The sequence below is a fragment of the Sceloporus occidentalis genome, unplaced genomic scaffold (assembly GCF_023333645.1).
Source record: "Sceloporus occidentalis isolate IW3139 unplaced genomic scaffold, rSceOcc1.0.p SCAF_1, whole genome shotgun sequence".
In the NCBI taxonomy this organism is placed as follows: Eukaryota; Metazoa; Chordata; class Lepidosauria; order Squamata; family Phrynosomatidae; genus Sceloporus; species Sceloporus occidentalis.
The window spans coordinates 36,196,887-36,220,746 of NW_028316981.1; the positions used below are offsets into that span (position 1 = coordinate 36,196,887).

Genomic DNA, 23,860 nt, shown 5'->3' on the forward strand with positions numbered 1-23,860 from the left:
CTAGAAATACTAATATAAATATATGCTTCTTAGTCATGCTCAAAATGGAGGACATTTTGGAATTCTTCAGAAAGCTGACGGAAAGGACATGTTCTGGAAAAGAAGGATATCTGATCATCCTGAGATTATGGAATAGGGATTTCTAGGTTTCAGCAGTGCCAGGAGTAATTTGTACAGTTAAGACTACTGTGCTAGCTTAGCTGATCCTGAAGATTTCAGTATTACATCGTGTTTGGATTACTGTGACACTCTACATGGGGCTGCCTTTGGAAACTGTTCAAAAAATTCAGATCCAAAATGGTGTGGGCAGAGTGCTGTCTGAGGCCAGTTACAGGGAACATAACTGGTTGAAACAGCATCACTGACGACTGGTTCATCTCTGGGCATAGTTCAAAGTGGTGCTTATGATTTATAAAGCCCTATGTGGCTTAGGTTCAGACAGAGAGAAATACTGTCTCTCACTATATGAACCTACTCATTTCTTGAGATCCTTGAGGGAAAGCTTTTTCTTGATGCCACAACCATCACAGATCCATCTTGTGGCCTTCTCAATTGGCTGCTCCCAGGCTGTAGGACTCCTTTCCACAGGAGGCTAGGCCGCTTGCCGCCTTCTCTTCCCCTTTCACCAGCAGGCAGACCTTTTTCTTTAAAGAAGCATTTCACGATTAACTAGTTGCAGGCGAATCTTCTTATGGTTCATCTGTGCTGTATTTTTAACCTTATTGATCTTTGTAAATATATTAATGTCAAATAAATATATATATATATATATATATATATATATATATATATATATATAATTGATATAATTATATTGATAATTGATAATTATTTTCACTTTTTTACCATCAGGGTTTCAGCTCTATTTTGTTTTAACCTTTTAAAAAGTCAATCTTGAGTCTAATGCTGGGATATGAATAAAACAAATAATAGCACCATATACCAGATCTAGCAACACTAGATGTCCAAGAGGAAGGGGGCACTATGAACTCATACAGGGATCTTAATACTAACAGCCCATAGCCATTAAACATTCTCCATAATCAGATCAGTTGATCGTAATAAATCTATTCTAAACATTCTCCATATTATTTTTCAACCAATAATATGCCAGCTGTGCCTGTGAAAGTGACTTCAACAATTTTTGCAAATAGACAATTCACCATAAAATGTCCTCAAGTCACAGAACTAACAGATAGTGGGCAGGGACAGCATTTTAACTTCAAAAAAGAAAAGCCAACTACTATCCCAAACAAGAGTGAAGATTCTATATAATAAAGCCCATTCAGAACTGAACTCACTGAGTTCAGAAGTGGACATAGGATACAGGACTGTATCCCAACGATAATATAACTAAACATTACAAATGCTTCTTCATTGTATCTAAGTTTGTAATTTATTTTATGTATGACTTTTTACTTCTTGAGTAGTTGTGCTTCTACCGGGCTCCACTGACATGCTAACAGACTAAGGCAATCCTTATACAATTTTATTAATAAATATTTCAACAGTGAAACACCAGTCCTGAACAACAGAGCAACTCCATGCATAGTAGCTGCTAGTATTTGCAAATATACAAATGGATTATTTTTATCTACAGGTGGAAGTAAAATCTTTCCATATTTTGAAAAATACAGCAATATTTTTGGCAATATTTAATATATAACAGTTCAATAAAGACATTAAATAAAGCAGAAATACATTCCTTATTTTATTCTACTATCTTGCAGACTGAACTAAGAATTTTACAGATTCTAAAATGTAATTTTAAAAATCTTTGTTCACTTTTTTATTGTATGAACATGGTGGGTTCATAGGTGTTTCTAATCGATAGGTGGTACTAATATATTGACCATATTGCAGGAGAAAGTGTTGGCATTACTTTAGTGTAATTACAAATTGGGGGGGGGGGGGGGGGGAATTGCTAAACATCCAATTTCTGTACATTAGTGAGATTTATACAGATAACAACAACCAAATATTGGTTTGTAAAGTCAGTACTAAAGTAAGAGCAACTTACTCAGAGCAAACTAATTTCCAGCAATGCTTGTATAATAGGAATAAAGGCTGGATAAGTCAACTTTCCTTCTACTAGTACATAACAGTAGTTTAACAAGTTGTGTGTGCTTTCTTCAGTGCATGCTTAGATCACTTGCATTTGCATCAAGTAGTAAAATGAAGTTTGAAGAGGACAGTCTGTGGTGTAGTGACATCTGCAACTGCGAGTTCCTGGCCATCAACAAGTCCCAATTCTGTAAACAAGAAAAAAGTTATAATCACAGATTGCTTCACAGTGATTCAAGTTCAAATTTTGATTTTAGCCAGAGTTGCTGGAGCATTAGCTTGCAAGCATTAGGGCAATTTGTTGATAAAAACTTTAAATTAAAATTCAGATAACTGAATTAATACTTTGTCATATCCAGGAAAGCTCTGGATTCTGGATTAACCTGCCTCTAGTTCTTAATGCTATAATCCAAATTATATTGTAGTTTAATATGAACAGCTATCAGCTAGCTTTGAATTGAGAGTGAATTAAAGAGTCATCTTTGTTCTGTGTTTTCATGAAATCTGGCAAAATAAGGAGGGTGCCAGCGCAGCAATGCTTCAGATGCATGAAGTCACAAATCCTAGGATCTAATGGTGTACTTTTGTTGGATTCCATCACTTCTGTCAGAATGTGATCCATCACTCTCACAGACAGATTACTAGGCACATACCTATTTCTTTGATCCCCTACAAACACCATCAATGTAAAGGTGCCTACATTGAGTTTGCATGCAGCTCTCTGTTCCACAAGCTTTTCTCTCATGTTTGCAAGCAAGGCTGATGAATAAACATTTAATGATATGGTGAAAATACACAGTGTATAGTTCCGCAGGTGTTCACCACATGACATCATTACAGAGAAACCAACTCCCTCTAAAATAGTATGGAAGCAACTGGTAGTTAAGTTTCCTTGCCAGCGCATATTAGCAGTGTACTAAGCTGTTTCAAAACTAAGTTACTGTATATATCCACATTTGAGTCTAGAAATATTAGTTTAAAATTGTCCTAAAAACCCTGGGTTGACTTATCTGTGGGTCAATGTAAGTACTGTACCTTGTTGTTGTTGCTGTGTCTTCAAGTCATTTCGGATTTATGGCAACCCTATCATGGGGTTTTCTTGGCCGGTCCCTCCAGAGAGGGTTTGCCATTGCCATCTTCTGAGGCTGCGAAAGTTTACCTTAACACTTATATATATAAAGAAACCATCCCCTTCTCTGAATGGCAAAAGGCAAGAGCTTAGTCCATTTTGGGAGAATCGAAAAGACATACTGGCCCTCTCTACTCTCTCCACTGTGGTGAGGCCTCTGACCTTTTTGAATTCCCGGGCAGAAAAATGGTGACCACCGACAGGGCAACTTGTTCCGAGGTGGTGCTAAGCCCTGTTTCTGGCCTGAATGACTGCTGTTACTATCAGTTTACTTTCAGAATTGGGACCTACTGTAATTTTGTACTATATATCCTGGACTATAAATCAAGAAATTTATGCCCCCAAACGGATCATAAAATCCTGGTTTGACTTATATACAGTACTGGTCAAAACTCTAATACTGCTTAGAAAAGTCCTGAAACAAGCACCATCATGATGCCCAACTCTTCCCCACTCTTCATGCCTGTGTGTAAGAAATTCCCAATCCCATTTTAAAGCATTCTCCTCCCATCAAAGAAACACCACTTTTAACTCCACTTCTTTCCCTTCCCAATCTGATGTTAAATTCTTCTTCTCCAGCACCTTGGAAGTGGTGTTAGGTGGTCGTGAGAGGTCCAGAGAAGGAGGCACAGAAGTGGTGTTTTCCCCTTTCCATCCATTGCTATAGCCTCCTAAATTTTATCTTTGACTTATCCACAGGCCATATAAAAATCCATGATTTTTAACCTGAAACCTTCCCTTGTGTACAAGTCGAGCTAAGATTTCAGAGTAAACCAAGTATATATGGTAATTTCTTTGGCACTGTTTTCCTTTGCTTCATCCATTACATCCTTTGTTACATGCTATTAAATTTTACCCTCAACTTATCGACGGGTCATATCAAAACCCAAGATTTTGGCCCTCAAACCTGTCCACAACTTATACATGATATACACAATATATGCTTCAAGATATATTTAAAATGTTTGTTACCTTTTAATGTTTTTGAAAGATTCGCCCTTGTTCGTTCTTCAATTGAAGCTACTGACTGGGATGGAAAAAAGAAGAAACACGCTTTATAATACTTTTGTTTAAAGTGAAATACACAGTTTAATTAGTCAGATACATTATTCACCTGTATATAAAGAGTTTTATTTTTCCCATACACTGTGGCTGTTATTGCAGGAGATTTCATTTGCCTGTACAAGACAAATAATAATTAGTAAGACTGCTAACCAAAATCATATCTTCATCACCCTAAATCTATCAAGAATATGTTTCTAGAATCTTAGTTCAATTATTTTAAATAAACAGAATAGCATGTCACTTACAATGAAGCACTGTTGGTCAAATAATCCAAGACTTCCTGCAGTTTAGCAGATGGAGAAAATTCTATGTTTTGAGGAAGCTGGCTGCAAGCCAGGCAGTTCTCCTGGGAAATTGCAAATGAAGCAGTCAGTATCTTTGCCATTTAAGTAATTTACATCAAGCTATCAAAACAAAAAACAAAACACATGGAGATAAGTAATAGACACAAGAAATTTCCCCAAACGAAGACCCCATTGACCTAAAGTCAATGGGAATTTATGTGCAATCTGCATCTTGTTCACCTTTTTGAAACACTATGCCAGGAAATATAAAAAGCCAGGTAGATTTATTTTTGATTTAAATCAGTAATGGCAAATCCTGGATTTTAATTTTGTCATCAAGGTGGTTAAGAGATTGCCCTGAAGTTCAAGAGTTACACTTATATACTCAATAAGCTGACAATTTATTCCAATTTTTAAAAATAATGCATTAGCATTCTAAGCAAAAATAATCAAATATTCAGAATAACCAGGAATTAGGTCTCAGATCAGGAACCCACGAAATAGCAATTAACTTATCCACAGTGACTATTTCATGTGGAATATATGTTCAATCCTTATTCCATAGTGAGAAAGGGAACTTTTGTCACTACTGCTACTTGTCTCCCTGTGGCAAAAAAGCCAAAGAAAAGAGAGGTCTAGGAAGATAATTTGGCATGAAGCAACACAAGGGCTGGCTGGAATAGTTAATCTTTTTTCTGGTGTTCTGTTCAAATGAAAGAATCTTCACAGTAAGTTTTTATTTGTTACAAAACCAAATATCATCCTTTTCGTTCTGAATAAGAATTGAATAGTTGAATTGAATAATACCATGGCCTGTTACAGACTGCCAAAATAAAGCTGCTTCGGGTCTCTTTGGAGGTATGCTATTTCAATGATGCATGGGTCCTAAGAGTCTGGGGTTGCGCCAAAGCCACACTCCATTCCTAAGCACTGGAGTGCAGCTTTGGTGCAGCTTCTGGATTCTTAGTATGCATGCATCATTTAAACAGCATACCTCCAAAGAGACCCGAAGCAGCTTTATTTTGGCAGTCTGTAACAGGCCATTACTTTTTAAGTTCAAAGCACAAATGACCCCCATAAGGCCTATTTCAAAAACTTCATTTATGCTTGAACAAAAACTGAGTGTACTTTGAAAATGTGCCTCTAAGAGGTCTGTTTAAGAAGAGTATTCCACAGTTGGGGTTCCTATCAAAAAAGCACTACACTGCACTTTTACTTGAGTTCTGGGAAAGAGTACTGGAGACTAAGGCCAAGGTGGGTCAAGAATAAATCAGATTTTTTTTCTGAAGCAGCACTAACCTTCTTCTCAGCTTCAAATGTGTATGTGTATAGTCCATCTACATCATTGAACACTAAATAGTTGTTCAGAGGCATGTATGCACTGTAATGAAAAAATTCTGTTAGCTTTTATAAACAACAAGTGCACAAAAATATTTAATTAGGAAGTAAATTACCTTGTGGCTATTTTAAAGACTTCAGTGGCACATATAGCTAGAGAGAAACAGAGACACTATTTAAACATTAAAGAGAGAAAGGTGATAATCAAGTATCCTATTTACAGAATCATGCACAAGAACCAAGTAGTTGTTTGGTAATGCATTTAAAGATTCCGAAGACTTGGATATTAGCAAATTCTTACTGATTTCACTTGAAACAATGGATGATAGTCCATTAGCAGTGGCAATTGTTATTTATCAGATACTGAAATAGAGGCTAATAGAATCTGAACCTGTGTTGCTAGAAGCTAGTTAGTTGCTACAACATGTGCTTTTGTAAGGCCCAATCTATATGTTAGTCCCAAATAGAACAGATTCACTGAATCAATGGTAAGTCATTGGTAAGTTGGCAAGTCAACACCAACTTAGGTTTCAATTATTGATTTGGTTTACTGGAACTGGAACTAACAGCTGGATTTAGGCCTAAAGCTATCTAAGCATATATACATAAACACTGTGTTATAAAGCTTGATTCCTTTTATATATAAGATAGCGCCGTTCACACACAGTCAAACATAAAAGGAACAGAAGACCCTTTTAAAGTGAGGTCTCTAGTTCAATTTTTAAGCATGTAACTAGAATCAAGAATTCAGAGATTACTGCACCTGCAATCACAGCATTTGTAGAAGCTACTGCTGGAATGATCCGCTTCACAACTCCTGCAATGAGAGAGGAAATACCACACATCATTAAATTATTTCTCTGTATAACAGAATGTTTAACAGTGGTAAGGCACACAAGACTGCTTTAGAAACCAGAAAAAATCAAAGGGAAAATATTTACAGATGTAGTACCAACAGCAACTACCTAATATGTTTTCCCATAAGAATATGGTTGGGCAATGTGGGAGCAGTACCTTGAAGTAGATAGGCATCTGGTGTGATCTGGCATGGCTCTTATGTTAAATGAGGGAACTAAGCTAGACGTATTTGCCACCACTTTACTAGGGAACAATGGTACTATCAACTATACAATTGTTGCTGAATCTTACCTTGTGTGAGTCTGTATGTCAAACCTTTAATATTAAATTGTGATGCCCTTTCTAAAGACTTTTCAAAAATCCAGTGTATGTGTTCTGGGTCATCTCCATCCAGAGGAACACCTTCTGCAAAAAAATGTACAATGGATATTAGTACACACCAGAGATCACACTTGGAGTAGCATTGAGAGAGGAGTGACTAGCAGATACATTTTACAAGGGCATTATTTATTTTATTGCTGAGACTCAGGGATACAGCTTAATAAGAAGTGTAATTTTGTTACATACATACAATTTAGAGAACCAGGAAGTCATAACACAATGATGGTGTTCTACAATTACCAGTACTTTAAATCACATTAAGCAATGGATGTAAAAGACATAGGACAAGGTTTTTACATTACAGTAGAGTCTCAATTATCTCTCCTTTGGTCATCCAACATTCCAGATTATCTGATGTCCCATGCTTCTTCGTGCGGCATGCTCACAAAGCATGGAACGTCAGATAATGGCGCGCCACCATTGGGGACAAAAGTCCCTCTCCTCCCCCTTTCTCATTCTTCCTTCCTTCCCTCCCTCACTCCTTTGTTCCCTCCCCATCTCCTTCCCTCCCTCCTTCCCTGCTTACCTCCTGAGTCCTGCTTCCTCTGCGGCAGCTTCTGCCCCGGCTAGGCTGGGGGGGAGGGGGGGGCAGAGTCTGCCGGGGCTTGGAGAGGGCCGAGGTTCCAAGCCACAAAGGAGAGGACTGGGCGCTCTGCCCAGTCCTTTCCTTCGTGGCTTGGTTTTCCTCAGCCTGAAGGGAGTCCACGGCCTGCCTTTGGACTGAGGAAAACCAAGCTGCTGAAAAGAGGTCTGGGCCGAGTGCCCAGTCCTCTCCTTCACGGCTTGGTATTCCTCAGCCTGAAGGGAGGCCCAGGCCTCTCCTCAGCGGCTTGGTTTTCCTCAGCCCAAAGGGAGTTCGGGCCAAGTGCCCAGTCCTCTCCTTTGATGCCTGGAACCTCGGCCCTCTCCCAGCCCTGGAAGACTCGCCCCCCCTCCCGCAGCCAAGTCGGGGCAGAAGCCGCCGCGGAGGAAACAGGACTCAGGAGGTAAGCAAGGAAGGAGGGAGGGAAAAAGACGAGGAGGGAGGGAGGGAGGGATGGAGGAAAGGAGAAGGGGAGGGAAGGGTAGGGACTTTTGTCTCCAATGGCGGAGTGGGTGCGTGCACACCATCATTGGGGACAATAATAATAATAATAATAACTTTATTACGGCCATTTGGCCAGCACAAATTGGGGACAATGGATTTGAGCAAGAAGACATGCTGGGCTAGAGAAGGCAGGCCACGAGGCCTTCTCTCCCAACGATTAAGGCAAGTTTCAAGGCTTTTCTTGGACCCTCCGGATTATCTGACATTTTCGGCTATCCGACTATGAGCCCCCGTTTATGTCAGATAACTGAGACTCTACTGTATTCAACTTTATATTTTGATGAAAGTTTAAATAACTTATTGATTACCTCCAAAAGGTTGTTCCTTGGGCCACTGCAATATCCGGACATACTCAATACAGTGTTCTGGTAGCCGAGGCATTGAAGCAATTGTACACATTGGAAAATTTACCTGGTGGAAACAAATTCTAAAATGTTCTAACATGAATTTTAACACAGAAGAGGCCAACCTTTGACAACTTAATTCGTTTTTGCTACCTGTGGTGGATAAAGTTCAAGAGTACATTCAATACAAGCTGTCATTCCAGGAATAATCACACGAGCATTTCCTTTAAAGCCTTCTGTTCCGCCATCAATCAAAGGTATAATGGAACTTGGATCCAACACCCCATCTTCATAGTTTAAAAGTGAAATCTACAGAGGAAAATAGAGTTTACTATATTAGGACCAGTCCCTCTACCACTTAGCTCCTGAACTTAATTTCTGGACTGAACATTCATGTTTAATTTGAATTGTCTGAAATAACTATATCAATAACTGAGACACAGTTCTGTTGCCATAGCAGCCCACATTAAAATATTATCTTTCAAAACTCAACATTAAGAGATTTCTATGCAATTTATTTTCAAACTGCAGAAGTCAGTTAAATTATCACCATCACCACCACTACCCCTTATATTGCTACCCTTCCCCACAACTCAGTCTACATTCTGCTAATTTCAGCCACTGGTACTGGAATACAAGACCATCATAACCAGCAAGCCCTTTCCAACTTCTACAGCTCTAGAGAGCTATGTTTGGCTTATGGAGTTTTTCCCCTTTTGTTTACCACATGCAATATCAAAATAGCACAGAAATGTATTGTGGCTGTGCAATATACTGCAAATATACATAGTGCAGATCTAGTCTTGCATCAGGACACTTAAAAGATGCTATTGACCGATGGCAGACTGCCATTTCTAGAAATGGAGAAGGTCTACATCATTAAGATAATGTAATTTGAAAAAAATATTGAAATATAATGGTCATAATGTCAACCATTCATTTTTTTTTGCCAAATTTACACTGTTAACTATAAAACTAACAGCAAGACAGAGTCAGACAACACCAAAACTAGTAAGACTTCTAGAGAAAGTGCATACCGTATATACTCGACTATAAATCTAGAAATTTATGCCCCAAAATGGACTCCATAATCATGGGTAGATTTATATAGGGGCAATAGGTCAATAATGCTTGTAAAGTTCCTTTAAAAAGTGCCCACCCTTCCTCTGGAGCCAGGGATCTTTAAATAGCTACCCATTAGAGTCCTGGTGCGGTCTCCTCCTCCTCCTCCTCCTCCTCCTCTCTCTCTCTCTCTCTCTCTCTCTCTGTTATTCCTCAGCCTTCCCTTGCAGCGAGAGCTAATAAACAGCTGCTGAGGCAAGGGACAGAGATAGTGAGGATGGCCAGGCTTGCAATCCATGAACTTGGAAATCCTGGAGGCGAAGGGCAGAGAAAAAGAGAAAGGTCTGCCCCCCCTTTTGCAAGCCATGGGCCTGGAAATCCTGGGATGAAGGACACAGAGAGAGAGGGGGGGGGGTCTGTTCCCCCTTTTGCAAGTCATGAGCCTTGGAAATCCTGGGGGTGAAGGGCAGAGAGAAAGAGAGAAGTTTGTACCCTGTTTTACAAGCAATGAGCCTGGAAATCTTGGTGGTAAAGGGAAGAAAGGTGGGGTTGGATATGCTTTTGGTAAAGGGAAGAGGGGGTTCTACCTCATTTTCTATGCCATGAGCCTTGGCAATGCTTTTGGTAAAGGGAAGGGGGGGTTCTACTCTGTTTTGCAAGCCATAAGCCCTGGAAACACTTTCAGTAAAGGGAAGAGAGACAGTGTGTGTGTCCAGAGGTCCACAGAGGGAGATGTAGGGAGGGAAGTGGTGCTTTGTTTCCCCCTTTAGATCTTTTGTAACATGCCCCAGTGTTTGACCCTCAACGTATCCATGGGTCATATCAAAATCCATGATTGTGACCCCCAAAACTGCCCTTGACTTATACATGAGATCAACTTATACACAGGTATATACGGTAAGTTTTCATATATGGCCAAGTAAACTAGGACTGTCCAATGGTCTTCAAAGGCAGCTCAAATATTAAAAGCGCTGTGTTGATCTGGGGGTGAAGCAGACAAGGTTAAAGAAGCAGTCAGAGTCCACTCCCGCCCTAATCACCCACAGACTGCAGCAACTAGATGCCATGGTCCCAAGGGCGCCCGCTGCTGCATTCCTCAATGGGCCACAGAAAGGAACAGTAAGAAACCACTCATTTCGTGGTCAGTTTTGGGCTGTGTTGAGCGGTCCCAGAGTGGCCTTTGCTAGACCTCAGAGCAATCTAGGGGCATGTGTCATGTGCACACCCCACCCCCAGAATGGCTCGACAGCAGCCCTTTCGGGCCATCTGTTTGAGGCCTTGGTCTAGTTGTACCAAAGTATGCTAGCCCCAAATATAAATTCTGACAATTACCAAATGTATTGTAGAAAAAGAGTGATTTAATGCAGTCTCTGATGAATAGAAACTGAAATGAAATCAGTGGTTGGAGGCTACTTAAAAGAAGAATGAACTAAAATTTTACAAGGGCTATAGGGCTTATTAAAAACTGATTTCTTCAAAACAAAAAAATACATTAGAAGTAATTCTGAAAAATCAGAAAGTCACTTTAGGATGACATTCTGTCATGACCATTACACCAATTTTTCAAGGCAAGTGCAAACAAGTAGACAGGACTTTGATAGGACACAGTCTGTGCATCTAGGTAAAATGATACAGCATTAAGCTTTCAATATTCACGTTCTCTCTTAAATTACCAAAATCAGTAACAGGAACCGATATAGTGAGTTTGGTCCAGGTTTCTACAGTTCTAAAAAATGCACACACAACAAGAAGCAAATCTTATAGCAAATTATCCCTTATCAGGAGAAAAAAACACTTCACATTCATGCAATATCCCCTTCTATTCTATTGCTTAAAATACTGTTTGTCTGCTGTCCTCCCAGACAGAAAGTGTAATTCCATGAGTCTCCCAGAGGGCCATTTTCTATAGTCTCCCAGAGGGTCCTTTTCTATCACTTCATGCAGGAAAAAAAAAGTGAACTCGAAGAGCAACCAGATGGAAAAGTGGCTTCCTTAGAAAGCTATCGTCTCCTGTAGCATGCTAAAATATAGGCAAGTAAGGCAAACAGTGTGTATCTGTCTGTCTTTGTTCTACTCAATTCTGCAAATGTCTACAGAGTACCGACACCAACTGTGGACTTGCTATGCATGGATCTGAGGTTCTGCGAAACAGTAAATCCCAGCTTTTTAAATGGGCATACATGCACGTTGTTGTGAATGCAGGTGCAAAAGGCATGCATGTCCACTGAAAAGAACGGAACTTAAGGTCCCAAATTTTTTGCTATCTGTTGGGAGGGGGTCTGGAACAGATCCCCCAGGGGTAGCAAGGGACTACTGTACTGGCCTGAGTTAATACTTATGGACCCATTGTTTTGTTATTACTGTATTTTTCCTTGCTTTGCTTGTGTTTCTTTGATATGTTGCGGTATGAGTTGAGGTGGCATCTATACCCATTCTCAGGCATTTCTGGTATAAATTTCTTAACTATCTTATTACAGGAACAAGAAGGGTAATCCACATGGCAGTACACCCTTTAACAGTTTTACCAAAAGAGTAATCAAGATATGCTAAAACTTTCACCCAAAGTTTCAGTCAGTTATTCTGAAATGTTGTGACAGAAAGGGAGGTGGATACAAAGACACCTGATAAAGTGCCAACTATTTCAACCCCCCACTTTTTTACCCAAGACAAATCACATATGCAGTGAACAACATACAGATAGGAATTTCATCTGCAGATTAGTAAACAGTAAAGTGGAATTCTTCAACTCATATTTGGCAAGAACTGAGTAATATTACTGTTTAATTATCAAAAGTATTTACCAGCATGCCATTTATCCATCTTCTTGCAATTATTGAGTCCAATCCACATACAATGATATGAAATTCTAGAAGAAAATACATGAATATTGTTACATAAAAATAATACTTTTTCCAACATCAAATACTATTGTCCCACTGATTTTATAAAGAAAATTCAGTTTATAAACTGGGAGTTGAATTCATAGCATTATCTTCCTTTCACAGTAAACATGGACAGCTTGTGTCCCTCCAGATCATCCTGCACTACAACTCCCACAATCCCTCACCACTGGCTATGTTGGCTAGGACTGAGAAGAGCTGCAGTAATCTAGAAAACAAGTTGTCCAGCTGTTTTTCAGGAAAGGATAGTCACATTCTTCTCAATTAGTTTGAGAAAACATAAACAATTATTTCCACAACTTACGTCTATAAAAAGAGTCATCCAGATCCTGAATCTTTTTGTAATGTCTGAAAGCAAGCTATCGTAAAGGAATTTTCTTAAGGTTGTTAATTGATGAGAACATAAATAACACCTAACTGAGTATACAGGTCATGCTCTAAAGACATAGCAAAAGATCCAGTCCTCAACAAAGAATTTTTAAAATGCTTCTAAATTCTCTAAAACATTCCCCTTCAAGAGCTGGAAGAATTACTTAAAAAATCACTCATAATAATAGTGCCTATTTTGGACTAACCCTATCTAATGTTGTTTGGGAAAAACAGTAGAAAAAGACTACTGCCTTCATGTATTGATTGTGGATATCAATCAGGCATGGTGAACCACGGTATAAAACAGGATGCTGGCTCAGGTTCTTATTGTGTTATTTCACTTTTTAATCTGCAAAAGGCTCTGTATTCTCTGCAGAATTAAGATAGAACAATATTCAATCTTGGACCTAAAAATATTTGGGAAAAATGTTCTTTATGAGACTCTAAAGATAATGTTTCAACAATACATTAAGCACACACCAAACCACTCAACGCCTTCTGCCATTTTTGTATAGAGGAATATTTTTAATGTGGTTTAACAAGCAAAACAAATCCAAGGCAAGTATTACATTCAAATGATAAGGGTAAGCTTTATGTTGTTGCAGTGCAAAATTTATGTCAGCCATCACTTTTTTAAAATGGCATGATTGCAAAGGATTTTAAGGTATTAAGAACACCTTATTTCCATGATTATAAGCTATAACATTAAAATTATTTTAACTATTTACATTGTTTTAAATTTGTTGGATTTGCTTTATTGTATGCTACTCTGAAATCTCAGGATATAAACATTTTCATAAATTAATAAATGAATAATCACAGGATTACAAAAAGGTCCCAAACTCGAAGGATTTTCACACTAGACCTAGACCAAAAAACAATGCAGTCTCATGTGACTTGGAATGTGTTGTTCCTCAAATTCATACAAACCTCTGAAAAAAACAGGATCTTATTTGCATAATACTGACTATGCAAATTCACCTTCCAGGTAGTAGATGTGCCTGTGCTAATGCTACAAAATGGCTTTGAAGGTAACAAAAAGAGATTTTTACCAAGCTCTGAAAAATATTCAAGTCCACGTTAACACTTAAGACACTTTTGATTTCTCTGAAGGAACCCAAGCACAGTATTTTATTAGAGATTAGCCCATGTAAAAAACAAGCAAAAGAAGAAAGAAAACACAAGGAAACATAGATGAGTAAACATGAGAAGAATAAATTCAAGTTGTCATGTTTTCATAAAAGGATACGGAACAACAGCGCTATTGGGAATTCGGTTGTTTAGAAATTCAGCAGCAACTTCTGCTTTAGGCCTTCCCACATCCTTAGGTCTGTAAAATCAAAACTTGTTGACATCAATTACAGTCAGTACAGTATTGTGTTGTAACTATTACATCATTGTTTTAAACAAGAGGTCATGAAGTTGGACTTTTCACAATTATTAATATATCACCATGTCTTCTCTCTTATTATTTATTCCATTTATATGCCACATTTCTCCCCAAAGTCACCCAAAGTGGCTCTGTCTTTAAAAGACATAAGAGACTGAATTGCTAATAATCACTGGGTTGAAGACTAATTATATTTAAACCAGATCTGCTGAAGTCCAAGTGTAATTTATTTCAATGGGTCTATTCAATGTATGACTAAATCTACACCTAACTCATGGATATTGATCTCTAATGACTGATTCAAAGGATTACACAGTAATGGTTTTTTGTGGGTTTTTCAGGCTATGTGGCCAGGTTCTAGAAGAGTTTATTCCTGATGTTTCACCAGCATCTATGCCTGGCATCTTCAGAAAAAGAATTACATAGTTAAATTCTTGCAAACTTTGCTTCTCAGTTCTCTGTTTCTAAATACATCCCGATCCACTAGCTGGGAACTTTAGAATTTAACAGCTGATGACAAGTAACTGATATTAGAGACAACTTCACTAAGCGTCCAATGGGCATAAGCATTTTTTTAAAACTGCATGAATCAAGAACTGTATTTGCAAAAGTGCCCTGTGCTTTCTTCACAGATCACAATTTGAATTAATACATACTTTGGCAGATGGAAAACTATCTGTGAGACACAGAACTCCACAAGTTTATCTTTCCCACTCCTCCACATCTGAACCACCAATGAGACTGATATGAACTATGTTCTATATCTAAAGAAAGGTCCATGACAGTGATGGGGATGAGAAGAGACAAAGGAGAAGCAGGCAAATCAGGCTGTGGAAAGATTAGCCCTCATGTAGGCAGATTTTGAGAAGACACTTGTAAAACGAGTGGAATAAATGTGAACTGCTACTTTATTATTAGGAATGTCATGACATAGGCGGGATACAGACCACCCAAAAGGGCAGTCTCCCGCCGCCCTCGTTTGTTGCGCAAGGGAGCCACAGTGGACAAACCGTGCGGCTCCCTCACGCAACAAAAAGCCCCAAAAAAGCGGCTTCTTTCTGCGGCACCATTATGACGCCGCAAGGCACCAATGGTGCACTTGCGGTGTCATGAAGGCACCGAGACATGCAGACGCTAGGCGTCTGTCACATCAAAATGGCGGCACCCATGTTTATAGGGCGCCACCATTTTTATGCCCTTGTTACGTGCAAGGGGCAAGGCGTGTCAGGAAGCGCCACCCCTCACGCGTAACGACAGCGCCTGATAGGGCCCGTCTATACAGCGCCATAGTTTTCTTACAAAGATGCAATCCATGGAACTCTATCTCCAGAAAGTCTTATTGAAATGAGCAGGGGCTCCCTGAAGTTGACAGCTGCAATTCACATTTCATGGACAGAAATTTTAGATGTGTGACTTACCGAAACAAAAACTGTCTATTCAGGTTGGATACATCAATAGTGTCCATATCAATTACGTGAATCTGTCTAAAACCAGACAAAGCCTATATAGATAATGAAATCAAGATTACAAAAACAAATCATAATCTTTTCATACATATAAATTTGAATTTGTTGTTGCTGAGAAATACTAATACTTGAAACATTGAAGATTTAGCATTCAACAACCTCCTGATAGGCACCACTTTATGGCACTCACCAATATAACTTGCTTTCCCTTTTTACACAGCCTGGTTGCCTATGTGGAGCATTTGATTTGCAGGCATCTGTTATCTTCATTCCTTAAATACCTCTAAGATCCCATGTGGGCCCAAAGAAAATGAGAAGTGGCAACAAGTGGCTGTAGGTGAGACATTTTACTCTTCCACTCATCAGGTCACTAACTAAACTGCACTCTGGTTCTCATTTGTTAGCTTCTGGAATGTATTGAACTGGCTGCACTCATCACAGCTACAACTTTAAACCTTATCCTTTTGCAACTATATTTGCAATGATGCCAATGATATTTCATCTAAATCCCAACTGTGACCATTGGTCCAAAAAGTTTGGAGACGCCTGTTCTATACATTTCTTAGAACAGGATTCTACTAATGCAGCCCCCCCAAAAAGTTTGTAATATCTGTTATATGCATGTTAGGAAAACATCCAGGCAGATTAGATAAAGCACTTACGTCCTAGTGAAATTCGAACAGCTCTAAATTGCTCTAAATTGCGCTTTTATGTCTTTCCAGTATTGACATTAAACTTTCAGCGTCACAGTACATACACTCACAGACTGGAGTCCTGATTCAGTTTATGAATTGTATTAAGGAGAAGCAACAATGTGATTATTAATAATTTTGGAATTTAAAAATTTGTAGTTCCGGTTTTTACAATGCACTGACAAGGAGCAATCACAACAGCTAAAATTTTGTGTTTTCCTCTTAATATCAAACTTACAATCTAGTACTAAACTGTTTTTTCTAGAAGCCCAATTGCTTTACAGAAAATATGTTTCCCAAAGTCAAATGAGTTTCAGCCAGCCATAAATGACTCAACTATACTAATGAATTTATTTCATTGGACCCATTTCTTAGTCTGTAGTCTGTCTCTGAACAATTACAGGGACCAAACTTCCCACCACTAGTGTGGTCATGCAATGATGGAAAAAAGCAAAGGAGGAAAGTTGCAGACACGGGAAAAATGGAACAAAACTGGGGGAAAAAAAGAAAAAATTTAAAAGGAAGAAAATGGAATATTTTAATGTAGCATGATTCAGGAAAAACACAGACAACAATATGGTTTTTTCTACTGTAATTTTTCCACAGGCCTTCACATCTCTACATTTCAGCCACATCTTTATTTTTCTTTACCTTTACTATTCTACACAATGCATTTGTGCACTGATGAAACTGGAAATGGAAAAAACACTATTTTGAAGAATCTAAGGTTGACTTTTCTTATTGCGTGCCTTGAAGTCATTTCTGATTTATGATAACCTAACATTACCAAATAGAATGGAAGGCACTTGATCATTCTCAGTAATCATACAAATTTTAGTCAAGAAGAAGAGGTCAGAAGAGAAAGACTCACAAGCTGGCAAGGCTACAGGAGAATTGTGTGTTCTATGTTCCCTACAAGGTCCAAAGAAACAGCAAGCCAGATTCAATGGTCCTGAGTAAAGCTGCTTGCCAATTTAAGAAGCACAAGACAATTAAAGACAAGCAGAATTTAATGAAAGACAAACAAGAGAACAGCTTAAAGAGAACCCGGGTATATTTCAGAATACATTGATGCCTCTTTAAGAGATCTCTCACACAATCTGTAAATTAAAGCTATCTAGTGTCTATTAGATTTAAAAACCATCAACACTGCCAGAAATTTAGTTTTCCTTTTGCAAGTATGTTAGATATTCATCTTATTAATCTCATCAAGTTCTATGCTATCTGGAATGAATCCAGTAAAGGACAAGTGAAATTCCACTTGCACAATAGCACTTTCCTGGTTCTTCACCATTTCCAGAATGTCAGAAAACCTTCAAGAATAGTGTGGGGTGTGGAAGTAGGGGTAGGCTTGATGAGAAATCATACAAATTAAGCAGGTATGCCTTGTTCTAATGAAACTCATGATATGTTCATGCAAGGCACCTTTGGATCCAAGTTGATGGAAAAGACTGAGAGAACAAGAGGAAAACATTCCATACAAATGACTTAATGCACATACACATTTATTATATGGAACAGTATAAATTAGAAGTATAAGGTCTATTCTCTTCCTTCCTTATTACCTCCCATTCAATTCAAAGCATAAGTAGCAAAGTATAGTACTGCACTAACCACAGAACACCTTTATTACTAGGCATATATCACGGCTTTCTACAACCACTAAAATGTTGTAATTTCTACTTCTTTTTACAATTGTGGCACCTTTTCCTAATGGGACTAGTCATGATATGAGCAAATAACATTATGGCTTTATAAAATTCTGTCACTGATTTAAATCATTGTTAAGGTGTATCCTTGTGCTTAGTAACTGAGATGAGCAAGAATTAGCTATAAATCTAATGAGACAGGCCCAGTAAAAGATTTATCCATGATTACCTGTTTTCTATTAGTAAGAATAGTATGTTGATTTAAATTTTTAGGCAAGATTTCTCCTTTATGGCTACAAAACTAAGACCCACTTTGTAAGATTGTCGTATTCTCAAAACATAGTATTTTGAAGGTATTGGGCCTACCAGCAAGACGATTCAGCATAGAATACTGAGATTTTGGCATACCTCTATAGGTTTGAAAAGGCTACAGAACTGGGTATATGTTAAGTAAACCATTTGTTCATTACAATTTTGTATTTGTTTTCAATGGTGAGTACAGTCTGCTATAACTCAGTTGCTAAAGGAAATTGTTAATATGATTTTATGTATGAGAATATTAAACCCAATAATGAGTCTGTACAATTTAATATGCAAAGAAAGGCAGGCAAACCCAACATCTCCTGTGTGAATAGGACAGGCTTTCAAGAAATAAAAATGAAACTGTTACCAGATTTTTCAGGAGTTCACATCCTAATCCTCCTGCTCCAATAACTAGAACTTTACACGTGTTTAACAGAAAGTCAAGAGGCTGTAAAGAACCAAGACAAACAGTTTGTTGAAAACAAGGAAAAAATAGATTTCTAGTTAAGACAGTGGCACAAACATACTGCATAACACTACAATTTTTAAAAAGGTCATAAGCAAAATAATTCAGTATAAATTAGTATTTACCTTGTGGCAGCACTGATGTTTATTTGATTAGTACAGGTTAAATCTGCACTGCCAAGTAATAATCTGAGTGTTGTGGGGTTTTTAAAAAAAATAAATCAAATGTACATGGAAGGACATTAATGTGGTCAACGCAAAACAAAATACAGTCGCCCCTCCTTTCTCGCGGACTTAAGATCTGCGTTCTTGATTATTCACAGAGTGTTATTCTCAATGAGGCATGCCCCCAACGCACACTCCCAGGCATGTGCCCCATTCAAGCTGTGGGGCTTGAATATGTACGAGTCTCTATTTTTGTGGGTGCGTGTGTCCAGAACGAATCCCCCATGAAAATGGAGGGCCGACTGTGTATTCAAAATTTAACATACATTACTGCTAGTTTGACTTCTTAATCTATACTTTATGCAGTGAGAATCAGACTATATGTACTGTATATCTATTGGTCTGTCACATCTACAGAATACAGGGATTGGCAGCCTGGCACCCTCCTAAACCTTTTGAATACAATTCCAACCAATTCCCAAATTGAATACAATTCCAGCTGGCTTGAACAACAGTCAAAAAATCTGTAATCCAAAAAATCTGCAATCCATCTGAGGGTTGCCCACCACTGGATCAATGTAGATGTGTAGCCATCTATTCAACATAAAGACCCACTGAGTAAAAGACTTGTAACCAAGTATACAGGCTTACATTTGGACTGTATCTTTTGTGAATTTAATTTTAACTCAGATTAAAATGATGGATGCAAATAATAATCTCACCACACAATTAGGAACAACTGCTATGCATGCACATGGAGAGTGGATGGAGGGATAACAATTCCATAATAAGCACCCATCTCCTAAACCAGGTGCCATTAGTTATGCCAAGCATTGAACTATCTATCTATCTATCTATCTATCTATCTATCTATCTATCTATCAATCATCTAGTTATAAACAGGTATTACATATATCACAAATCTAAGATAAACAGTTTGACATCATCTTTCTATTTATTACACTGTGTCATATACACTAATTCACAATGTAGCTAATTACCAGAATTCCCTCTTCCTTATATGAAATATTCTAGAGGTTCTCTAAAGCTTTCAGCATCCATAGCTACCCTTTATGCATGCTTCAGTATGCAAGACAGTAATAAAGAAAATTATTCAGTTAATTTCAGAAATTTGTAATCTTGCTCATTAATGAATACAGACAGACAGAAGTGTTCACAACAGTTTGCAACACAATACTACACACATATGTATTTAAAATAACAATTTCTCACTTGAGTGCCTGGCTCGAAATCAGGGTGTGTGAATGGTCCAGATCGCTCGAGGAACTTCTTTACATGGTTCCAGCGACCTTCCCAGTCTCCATTGTCCCCACACCCACCATCAACAGCCATTCTGCACAGAACACAGAAATTCAGCTGCAAAAAACCAGTACAGAAAAACAACAACACAAGCACACACAAGAACAATAGTGTCTCTACAAACCCAAGACTTTCCTTTGGCACTGCTGGGAGTACTTCTCATACAAACCATAATCAGCAATTTTATTGATGAATTTTATTTTACTTACAGGAAATACATGAAATATTTGGGTCAGCATTACCAACTAGGCATTAATATGACAACCATTTCACACAAATAATGTATTCTCCATTAAGAAGAATTTCACTCTATACAAAAAATTATTAAGATAGTCTTACAATGTAAAGGATATAGCTGCTGCCCTCAAACAAGGACATCCTGAAGACTCGGGTTTGTGTTCCCTGGACAAATAATTCAAGGAACTAGTTTCTAAATAGTAAGTGAAAAGCAAGCATATTTTTTAAAAGTGCAGTCATCTATTTCTGGCTTCATGGATAGAATATGCAGTAGATAGAGTGGGGCAGAGGAAGGAAAAGAAACAGTTCACTAACTTGATTTTGATAAGAAGACTGAAAGTAGTAGATAGTAAACTAGGTCATGTCTTTAGACAATCAGAGGAAACTACATTAGAAATCAATATACTGTAATTTGCTTGACAATTCAGTCAGGAGATACTGTGACTTGCTTTAAGCAATGTTTTAGATGCAAGAATGCCTTTTTAAAAAATCTAAATGAACAGTTACATGCAAGGCATTTGCTTCTGTCATGTCAGAGCCTTATCAGTTGCTATAGTAGATTCACGTATTAGCTAGCAACCATCTAATCTGTATTTGATATAAACTGTGAGTTCTTGCACTGGCAGGGAGTGGACTTAATTGCCCTTTTGGTCCCTACCAAATGTGCAATGTCATGATTTTATGATAAGTGTGTAAGACACTCCATGTGATTTTGTATCCAATGGGACATTTACCTTCAAATTATGTAGATTCTCCAGTCTCCTTAAGGGAAGCAGTTTCCACACTGAATGCAGAAAAACTGGCCCTCTCTAGCACTCCAGATGTTGTTGGGCTGCATTTCCAAGCAGCAATTGCCAATGCCAATAAGAAGGATGATGTGAAAGGCAGGCCAAGATCATCAGGAAGGGCTCGTACTCTCCATTCCTGATTTTAAAGTTTAGAAGAGTTGAGCAAAGAGCCTCCTCATTTAGATTTAATCTCCAAAATATTACTATCGTTGTGATTACAGTGCTCTCTTATACTCTGGTTCCTGACATGTTTCTTTTAACTGTGCTTTATTTCAGTTAACTTTCTGAAAGTTGTGTTAGGACCCTGTTGGAAGGGGTTGGCTAATTATAAAATAAATTACGTCATCTGATTTATTACCAAGGCAGTATGCATGAGATGGCAGCTCAGGCATCTGGCAAAATATTCTGCCTGGATTTTCAAGCAACAAGCCAGGGAATGAAAAGTTCTGGATCCATAGTAACCCCCAAAATTAGTTTAACATTTTGTATTATTTTAAATTGTGTGGATTTGTTTTTTTTTTTTTTAAACTCTCTTGACAGAAAAGGGTTTGTTCATTTCTCATGTGAAGTAAACCTGAGTTTCTCCTTTAAATGGTGTACTGGATGGTATAGTCCCAGCCCACTTCAAAGAAGCACACAGCCTGGGAACACAACATGAAGGGATGGACTTAAATTTCACTAACTATTCTGCTCTTTTGTGTGTGGATGTTTTTGTTAAGTGCTTTCAAGCCAACTTCAACTTAAGGTAGCCCTATCCTAAGGTTTTCTTGGTGAGATCTGTTCAGATGGGGTTTGCCTTCCCATAGTGCTGAGAATGTGACTTGATCAAGTCCTCCAATGGGTTCCCATGGTTGGCTGGGGATTCAAACCCTGGTCTCCAGAGTCTTAGGGGAGGTCTGCAGCTGCCTCCATTTTTGCCAGATTGGGGCTGCAGCAACCACACACCATGGCCCCCATCTAGACATCTAGACATTCCAGGGCACAAGGAGCCACAAAAAGCAGCTTTTTGCGCCTTGGAAAAGCCGCTGCGGCTTTACGGCGGTCCTCTGATGCTGCATCCCCATTGTTCTGGGTCAATCTGCAATGTGACAACCCTTCAAATACTTAAACAGGGCTATCATATCATCCCTTAACCTTCTCTTCTCTAAGCTAAATATAAACATTCTCCAGGCTAAAGCTCCCTAATAGTAATAATTGGAAACTACATAGAATTTGGGACATCTACCCGTACTTTGAAATGTGGGCCCTACTGATTTGGGCGTACACTTGTCTTCCTTCCTAACCGGCTCTGGGTCTCCCTATAGTAAACCTGGTTATAATTCTGGTTTTTCAATTAATCAGCTACTTACCTCCCTCCCTCCACCCAAAGTACTGAAGAGCCAGGTGTGACTCTGGAGACCAGGGTTCGAATCCTGGCTCGGCCATAGGGGGACCCATGAGGAAACCTTGGACAAGCCACACTCTCTCAGACCAGCTCTGAACAAATCTTGTCAAGGAGACCCAATGATATAGAAGAGCCTGGGCTGCATCCATATTGGAGAGATAACCCGGTTTGGATGCGCTGTGACTCACTGTCTGCCTCTTGGCTATGGAATTCTGGGAGTTGGAGTTTGTTGTGGGGCCCAGAGCGGAGCGGAGCTCCGCTCTGGGCCCCACAACAAACTCCAACTCCCAGAATTCCATAGCAAGGAGTGAAACAAAGCCTGAAAGCGCTTCCAAACCGGTTTATCTCTCCAGTGTGTCTGCATCCGAGTCCCTTCCCTCGCGTGCTTGCCGTGCTCCGTGCCCTTCCTTCCCTTACCCTTCCCCCGTCTCTCTCTGCCTCCTCTCTCCCGCCAGGCAGCGCTGCCTCTGCCTCTGCCTTTGCCGCCGCTGCTGCTCCTCCTCTAGCCTCCTTCTTTTCTTCTCCCTAAACAGCCAGAGAGAGTAAAAGAAGGGTCAGTGGCCGCGCCCGCCTCGGGTGGCGGAGGCGGAGGCGGCGGGGCAGGGGCCGCGGAGGGAGGGAGGCCGGGAGGGAGCCGCCACCGGACGCCAGGGTACTTACGGCTCCTCCTCGCCGCAGTCCGCCATCGCCCTTCTTCCTCCCTCCCGCCCGGCCTCCCCACAATGCACCGCGGCATTGGCACCATAAAACCCGCCTCCGCTTCAGGCCGCCATTTTGTCCCTCCTCCTCCTCCTCCTATTCCTCTATTTATGGCACATAGAGGTGGCAAAAAAAGGGATGCGGCCTTCACTTCCGGTTCCCATTTAACACACACAACCTTAATATAAACCTATAAGCTCATTCTTCTCTGTCTCTGTCTGCTGCCTTAAGCCTATGAAAGCTCCTGCTGCCAGCTTCTTTCTTTCAGTCAGTCTCAAAGGTGCTACAAGACCTCCCTACAATCATTATTATCATTATTATTATATCCAACTGCATCTGAGGAAGTAGACAATCCTATGAAAGCTCATGCTGCCAACGTCTTTCTTTCAGTCTCAAAGGTGCAGCAAGATCTCTCTGCAGA

General features: G+C 39.2%; 1 protein-coding gene across 3 annotated transcripts; it reads right to left on the bottom strand.

Moving 5' to 3' along the window:
- Window positions 1–1,472: 1,472 nt before the first annotated feature.
- On the bottom strand, window positions 1,473–23,471 carry UBA3 (ubiquitin like modifier activating enzyme 3). 3 transcript variants are annotated; one of them, XM_089519319.1, is made up of 18 exons: window positions 23,401–23,471; window positions 23,158–23,265; window positions 20,245–20,365; window positions 18,749–18,829; window positions 15,690–15,772; window positions 14,131–14,211; window positions 12,817–12,860; window positions 12,414–12,478; window positions 8,704–8,859; window positions 8,515–8,617; window positions 7,030–7,143; window positions 6,644–6,697; window positions 5,997–6,033; window positions 5,842–5,923; window positions 4,504–4,604; window positions 4,308–4,371; window positions 4,166–4,220; window positions 1,473–2,252 (listed from the first exon to the last, which is right to left on the bottom strand). In XM_089519319.1, the coding sequence occupies exons 1-18, from the start codon at window positions 23,424–23,426 to the stop codon at window positions 2,164–2,166; spliced, it is 1,464 nt and encodes a 487-aa protein (XP_089375445.1). In that variant the 5' UTR covers window positions 23,427–23,471; the 3' UTR covers window positions 1,473–2,163. The 3 variants fall into 3 exon arrangements, with proteins under 3 accessions (XP_089375445.1, XP_089375455.1, XP_089375464.1); XM_089519329.1 differs by lacking the exon at window positions 23,158–23,265 and having other exon boundaries at window positions 23,401–23,456; XM_089519338.1 differs by lacking the exons at window positions 23,158–23,265; window positions 23,401–23,471 and adding an exon at window positions 21,303–22,314.
- Window positions 23,472–23,860: the final 389 nt, after the last annotated feature.

Excerpts from the sequence above, each read along its gene's own strand:
- UBA3 (XM_089519319.1), bottom strand. The coding sequence starts at position 23,426 with ATGGCGGACTGCGGCGAGGAGGAGCC. Across the intron at positions 12,479-12,816 it reads GGATGACTCTTTTTATAGAC|AATTTCATATCATTGTATGT; the intron begins GTAAGTTGTGGA and ends ATTTTCTTCTAG. Across the intron at positions 6,698-7,029 it reads GACATACAGACTCACACAAG|GAGTTGTGAAGCGGATCATT; the intron begins GTAAGATTCAGC and ends CTCTCATTGCAG.